The sequence below is a fragment of the Podarcis liolepis genome (assembly GCF_965112155.1).
Source record: "Podarcis liolepis genome assembly, chromosome: 9".
Taxonomy (NCBI): Eukaryota; Metazoa; Chordata; class Lepidosauria; order Squamata; family Lacertidae; genus Podarcis; species Podarcis liolepis.
Window position 1 is genome coordinate 23,493,968 of NC_139564.1, and position 6,912 is coordinate 23,500,879.

The 6,912-nt window shown below is 43.5% G+C and overlaps 1 protein-coding gene across 1 annotated transcript; it reads right to left on the minus strand.

Annotated features, from left to right (window-relative positions):
* Positions 1–1,330: 1,330 nt before the first annotated feature.
* On the minus strand, positions 1,331–6,844 carry GIMD1 (GIMAP family P-loop NTPase domain containing 1). Its single transcript, XM_083459360.1, has 3 exons — positions 6,742–6,844; positions 5,067–5,482; positions 1,331–1,737 (listed from the first exon to the last, which is right to left on the minus strand). The coding sequence occupies exons 2-3, from the start codon at positions 5,457–5,459 to the stop codon at positions 1,468–1,470; spliced, it is 663 nt and encodes a 220-aa protein (XP_083315486.1). The 5' UTR covers positions 5,460–5,482; positions 6,742–6,844; the 3' UTR covers positions 1,331–1,467.
* Positions 6,845–6,912: the final 68 nt, after the last annotated feature.

The window sequence follows — 6,912 nt, forward strand, 5'->3', positions numbered from 1 at the left end:
GTGTCCCAAAGTTCCTTTGGATGAACAGGATTTAAGTATTTAACAGTATGCTTGCTTAGGCATAGCTACCTTTCCCTACATCTTACCTTCTTTCTCAGCAGTGTTACTGAGTTCAACCATTTCTTTGGATTCAGCGGCATTTCACTGAGGTTGTGCACCATTACTAATTACCTTATAACACAATTTATGTGAATGTTGACGGGTTAGCAAACGATGACCAGATTGTCTGGCAGGCCTCTTCTCCCTGGCTTTACTTGAGGAAGAGCTGGAGCCAACTAAGTTGGGAGAAGCTGATACACAGTTGAAAAGAGGCCTCTAGTTTGATGCGCTAGCTACTTCGTTGTAAACTATCCTTAATCTGTAAATCGAGGAATTGGTCTGTTTAGACATCACATTAAAACATCGTTTAAAGCAGTCGTTTAATCTGATTGATCAGCATGCTGGTGCACGCGGCTCAAAAGTTCCCATGGTGGTCCTCTCCTGTTCCTGTCACCACCACAAACAAATTGGCTATTCATGCCATTTCATCCAGATTTGGGCCAAATTGTGAGCAGTAGCTATGAGTGGAATTCAACTGTTACTCAGAGTAGACCCTCTAAAATTAAGTGACAAATTAGTCATGTTCAGTAATTTCATCGGGTCTACTCTGAGTAGGTATAGTGTTGAATTCTACCCTATGGTTCTGGGCATATTAAAAGGTAAAGGGACACCTGACCGTTAGGTCCAGTCATGGCCCACTCTGGGTTGCGGCGCACATCTCGCTTTATTGGCCAACAGCTTCCGGGTCATATGGCATGACTCTGGCGAACCAGAGCAGAGCACGGAAACGCCGTTTACCTTCCCGCCGGAGCGGTACCTATTTATCTACTTGCACTTTGACGTGCTTTCGAACTGCTAGGTTGGCAGGAGCTGGGACTGAGCAATGGGAGTTCACCCCGTCATGGGGATTCAAACCGCCAACCTTCTGATCGGCAAGTCCTAGGCTCTCTGGTTTAACCCACAGCACCACCCACGTCCCTTCTGGGCATATTACTCATGGTTTTGGGGGGATGAAACAAAACAATATGTCAAGAGCTACTCTGGCTTGTTTTGACTGATATAGCAGGAGCAGGTAAGGAGCAGCGTGGGAGTTTCTGAGTAGTTATACAAGCAGCAGCAGCATTTTATTTGTATGCTTCCTTTCCATCGTTAAAACCCATGCTCAAACTGGTTTACAGCTCGGCAAGATTTACATAATTACAAACCTAATAAAACACATCAAAAAGCACACAAACTGAAACAATTTCCACATAAATCAAAATAAGATCTAAAAATAAAGATACAAAAAGTAATATTTATTATTATTTATTAAATCTGTATACCGCCCTATACCCTTGGGTCTCAGGGCAGTTCACGAGATGCCTAATGAGCTTTAAAGTTAAAAGACAAGACACAAAAGCAAGCTGAAAGTAAATCAGCTGCTTAAGTTTATATCATTTGTTTAAATACAAGGGTCTGGTAACTGTTTTGCTTCAAAAACTCCATAATTTTCCTTAAAACTTCTAGGTGTTCCTGTTTCAGAGGCTGTTCGTGATTGCCTACAAAAATGTACTTTTGCTCCACTGACTGCAGGAGTTTATGAAGTGTGTCTGTGGCAGAATGCAAATACTGTTCTGTAGTGAATCTGGCCTTTTCAATCTGGTCAGAATGAGTAAGACAGATGACAGTATAACTTTTCCAGTTAGGACCCAAGAGTTCCTAAAAGAGAGAGAGAGAAAGTTCCTTAATACATTTATTTCATACATTATTTTATCAAAGAGCAATGCATTGGCTTGGCTCTGCAATGAGGCTTTTCTTTCCTATAGTGGGGAAATCCTTATGAGCAATCTTCCTTTGGAAGTTGACTTCAGTTCAATCGGTCTATATAAAAGATGAATTTATAGTGGGTTGCCAGTTGCCTGAATGGCTTAAATGTTGAGAAGTGTAGGCTTGAGCTTCTTGGAATAAATGAATAAATATGATGCCTAGACTTTGAGGGAATCACTTGTTTCAATGGCATCCATGTTGTCCATTTACAACAGGACCTGCTGAGGAGTGGCAGTCAATTTGCCATCTTGTGGCTGAATTGGAGGTTGCAATTCAGTAACAATTGCCAGAATAATCCCAGCTCAAGGACTGTGTACTGTGTTAGAATTGTCAGCTCCTAGAGCTCACCAAACCCATAAAGGCAAAAAGGATGATAATTTGTTCTACTTGTGAGGCTAGATATACAAAGTTAAACCTGGATTCTTGGCACAGCCCATATGTATGTTCAGGGATCAAAACACATCATTTAATTAGGGGTTGCAAAGCAAGATTGGTGGCGTAAAATAATACAGTTGAGAACCAAGCAGTCACCGTAAAAAGGAAGGTGATGCCCAAAGGTTTTAAAACTTTCAGAGCCTGAATTAATGAAATTCCTTGATGCAATAATAATGATAATAATAATAATAATAATTAATAATTTTTTTACCGTATATCCCGCCCTCCCCGGCCAAAGCCGGGCTCAGAGCAGCTAACAACAAGTAAAAATAGCATAGTGTACATAAAATCACACAGTCAATTAATTAAAATGCATTCTAAAATCAATTCAGAATCAAATTAATGGTAACAATTGGGCTAGAGTTCTATGAGGATTACAGAAGGGGAGAGGGGGTCAGACTGTGCCTTGGCCAAAGGCTTGGCAGAACAGCTCCGTCTTACAGGCCCTGCGGAAAGATGTCAAGTCCCGCAGGGCCCTAGTCTCTTGTGACAGAGCGTTCCACCAGATCGGAGCCACAGCCAAAAAGCCCTGGCTCTTGTTGAGGCCAGCCTAACCTCCCTGTGGCCAAGATGTTTTTATCTGAAGACCATAAGGTCCTCCGTGGGACATACCAGGAGAGGCGGTCCTGTTCCTAAGTGGCACTGTCCCAAGGTCAACGTGTGTAGTACCCAGAATCAGAGACAGGCTGGGTACCACAAATTTCTTTTTCTGTGGGTGACTTGCTGGGGCCCCATACCCAGTTCTGAACAGATTTGCAAGCCCAGTAAACATGATTTAAATGCATCCTGAACAACTTTTACAACTGCCTCATTCTGCAGACAGTCTCCTGTCATTTCTTTGAACACCCTTTAACTTGCTTGGGCAACCCATGGCCAGAGGAGGGGGGAGATCCTGTCGTGGGGTTCCTCGAGATTCTTGTGGATGTATTCTGCAGCATTGTCACCATAATAGCGCATCGGTGGTGGATTTATTCAGCTTTACAGTGGTACCTTGGGTTACATACACTTCAGGTTACATACACTTCAGGTTACAGACTCCACTAACCCAGAAATAATACCTCAGGTTAAGAACTTTGCTTCAGGATGAGAACAGAAATCACACGGCAGCAGCAGGAGGCCCCATTAGCTAAAGTGGTGCTTCAGGTTAAGAACAGTTTCAGGTTAAGAACAGACCTCTGGAACGAATTAAGTACTTAACCCGAGGTACCACTGTACTTTGTTCTGCAATGCTGACCCAATGTGTCCATGTTATTGCTATCTGCTGCTAAAGTGGAACAACATTGGGACAAAACCCAGAACATTTGTGATCTTTAAGAAGTTGCAGGGTTTTATAGGATATGCATTGACTGGAAGTGAAGCAGTGTGGCCACCCCAAAACATTTGCAAGTGGAAAACTATATTAAAGTTGGGTTGTCCAAATGATGGCATTAGGAGCACAAATAATCAGGAATGCACAATGCAAGGGATGTCTGGAAGAGCCCTTAGAGAAACAGGAGGAAGGGAGAAGGACAACAGCAAGCAGTGCATTTAAATAGCCATTTCCAAGGAGTATGATTTTTAGCCCTGATGTTTTGGGTGCAATTTTAAATTAACTGCGCAGTGGCTGAATGCTGGCTTTCAGCCCCCGGAGGTATTTACGCAGAGGCTGAATGGCTACAGGGATGCTGTAGTTGCATCCCTCCTTGGTCCTGCACTGAGAAAAGGGGTGGCTTATTCTGTATATGAATTTCTGTGCCATCCTCCTACGAAATTAGGGAAGCTTCCGACACGTAGAAAATAATGTTACAAAGACCAACAACATAAAACACAATAAAGAGCAAGCAATGTAATGGGGTTGGACTAATTAATCATCAAATCCTGACATAATGGGAACAGTTTGTGGTTGGATTCTGAATTCTATACAACTCAGGAACTACATTCTGTGGTTGCTGAGCGGTCATAGCTATAATGTTATTGAGGAACACTCAGTGTGATGTATAAACAATGTTCTTAGGGATACACTTATTTCCCTAGGACGACATCAGCTTTCTTGCCCCATTTATTTTATGAACAATGAAATCATAGCATCTGGACTTTTAGGAAAATGAATAATTAGCCAAAGATTACATCAACTATGGACCATAATTATGATGACGGAAGAGGAACAGTAGGCATTAATGCTCTCTGCCTTCTTACTAAAATTAGCTTCCTATTTGCTTCCCCCACCTTAACATCCAAGTGATGAGTTGGCCTGTGTCCTAATTTAGGATTGAATGCATATATTCACACCTGAATGCATGATTGTCCCAATATTGGATTGTCCCATCAATGGCTTTTCAGGCAACACAGAACACATGAAAAGCTGTAAGAATACTGTTTGTATTGTTGGGAGCTGCCCAGAGTTGCTTGGGAAACCCAGCCAGATGGGTGGGGTATAAATAATAAATTATTGTTGTTGTCTCTGTCTGGCAGCAGCTCACTAGGTTCTGGGGAAGAGGTCTTCCCAGTATCTTCCACCTGCTGCTTTTAACTGAAGATGCCAGGAAGGACACCTGGAGCCTTCTGGGCACTTGTCACTGAGCCATCTGTCATCTGGTGAATCAGCAAAGCATCATTGCACACCAGGCAGAAGCCAACCCACCTTGTTGGTTTAAAGTTCTTTCCCAGCATCTTAACATGCACATTTGGGTAATACTTGAAGCACATGTTTACTGAACTCTGAGAATTGCATGGAAATGTGACGTTGCTCTTTCAGTTAAATCTTGATATGCCATTCTACTGGATATGCTTACTGATACACAGTTTACCTGGGCTAGCTGAATTGTAGGGTCCTCTTCCTCCTCACACAGTGGAACATCGGCCCTGAGGACCAACAAGGCCAAGTGAAGGCCTTTCTCTCCAAAGTGCCGGACTAAAGCACTTCTCACCTCGGTCTTCACTTGCTCTCTGCTCAGGCTGCTGTGAGGGTAGCCGGGAGTGTCCAGCACTTGGACCTGCACAGTGAGCTCACGGCCTCGGCGACGGGCAAAGCCCAAAATGGGACAGCTGCAGCCTAGACTGCAAGATGTGGTCACGGAGGACGGGGAAAGAAAACTGGCAAAGTCTCTGCTGCCTAGAAGGGTGTTTCCTGTAGCACTTTTGCCACTCTGTGTCTTTCCAAGCAAGAGGAGGTTGAGTGTCATCTTGCTGTCGTCGGACATTGTGCTTTCCCTGCTACAAATCCCTGGAAACAGAAAAGAGAATTAATAATGCTTGGCAAAATAGGAAGCTGCCTTGTAGTGAGCCAGACCATTGATACGTCTAGTGTTGTCCACGCTGACTGGTTTCAGACGGGGGGCATTTCTAGCCCTTCCTGGAGATCGCTTGTATGGAACCCTGTAGTACTGGATTCTTTCCCCTCCCCTTTTGCCTCACATGCCCCTGAATGGGCATGTGAGGCAAATGCTCTTCCATCAGGTCTTGGCTCTTCCAAAAGTACCAATGTTCTCCTGCAATAACTACTGTAAGTATAGGCTGGGCACAGTTTGGGTGGCCAGGCAAAGGAAGGTTTGAGGTACGTCAGTTGCTGGGAGTCACAAGTGGGCAGAGTGCTGTTGCACTAAATTTTGCTTTGAGGTTTTTTCAGAAGCATCTGTTTGACTACTGTGAGAAGAAGAAGAGGAGGAGGAGGAGGAGGAGTTTGAATTTGATATCCCGCTTTATCACTACCCTAAGGAGTCTCAAAGCAGCTAACATTCTCCTTTCGCTTCCTCCCCCACAACAAACACTCTGTGAGGTGAGTGGGACTGAGAGACTTCACAGAAGTGTGACTAACCCAAGGTCACCCAGCAGCTGCATGTGGAGAAGCGGGGAACCGAACCCGGGTTCACCAGATTCCAAGTCTACCGCTCTTAACCACTACACCACACTGGCTCTAAAAAGGATGTTGGTCTTGATTCAGCAGGTTCTTCTTACATTCATAAGTACCTGTAGAAGAAATGTCTCTTTCAGCAACTGCTCCTTCTGTTAGGAATGAAAACAGCTGTAGTTTTATATAGGCAACAACTGTTTTGCACGGGGGTTGCTTTTTATCTATGGCTTATTTTGTTTGTTAATAACATGAAAATTATTGTTGTTATTGTTTAAAAGCCTGCAGTTCCTGAATCCCTTTCCCGTACATGCACATCTATCCATCCCAGCAGGTAAAAGTTCTTATTATGGTTCAAATACACATTACAGCCAGGCAAAAGAACTGTGTAGCAGATCCAGTAAGGAACATGACCTAGGGAAACAGCCACATTTGGTCTGCAGACTAGAAGTACTCTGCCCTGGATTTAAAACAAAAATATAGCAGGAGCTACCTGTGAGCTGAGATTGCTGCCGCAATCCATGGTTGCTGAGTCTTGTATATTAACGTTTGTTTATATATAGCACGAAGAATTTCAACCTTCATCTAACTGCATCAAACAACATTCTGAGCTTCAGGCTCCAGTTTTTGCTTACCTTACTGTGTCCAAAAGGTCTTTCTCTGGCCACTTTCTCTCTTTAAGAGCCTTTGTCTTTGATGGGCAGCTTGTACTTTGAAGCAGATCTTGCTATTGTACCACAGTGAGACTGACACGGACTCTTTACTCAGGTTAATCGGTTACAGAGTGATCCTCATTTATAGCTGAT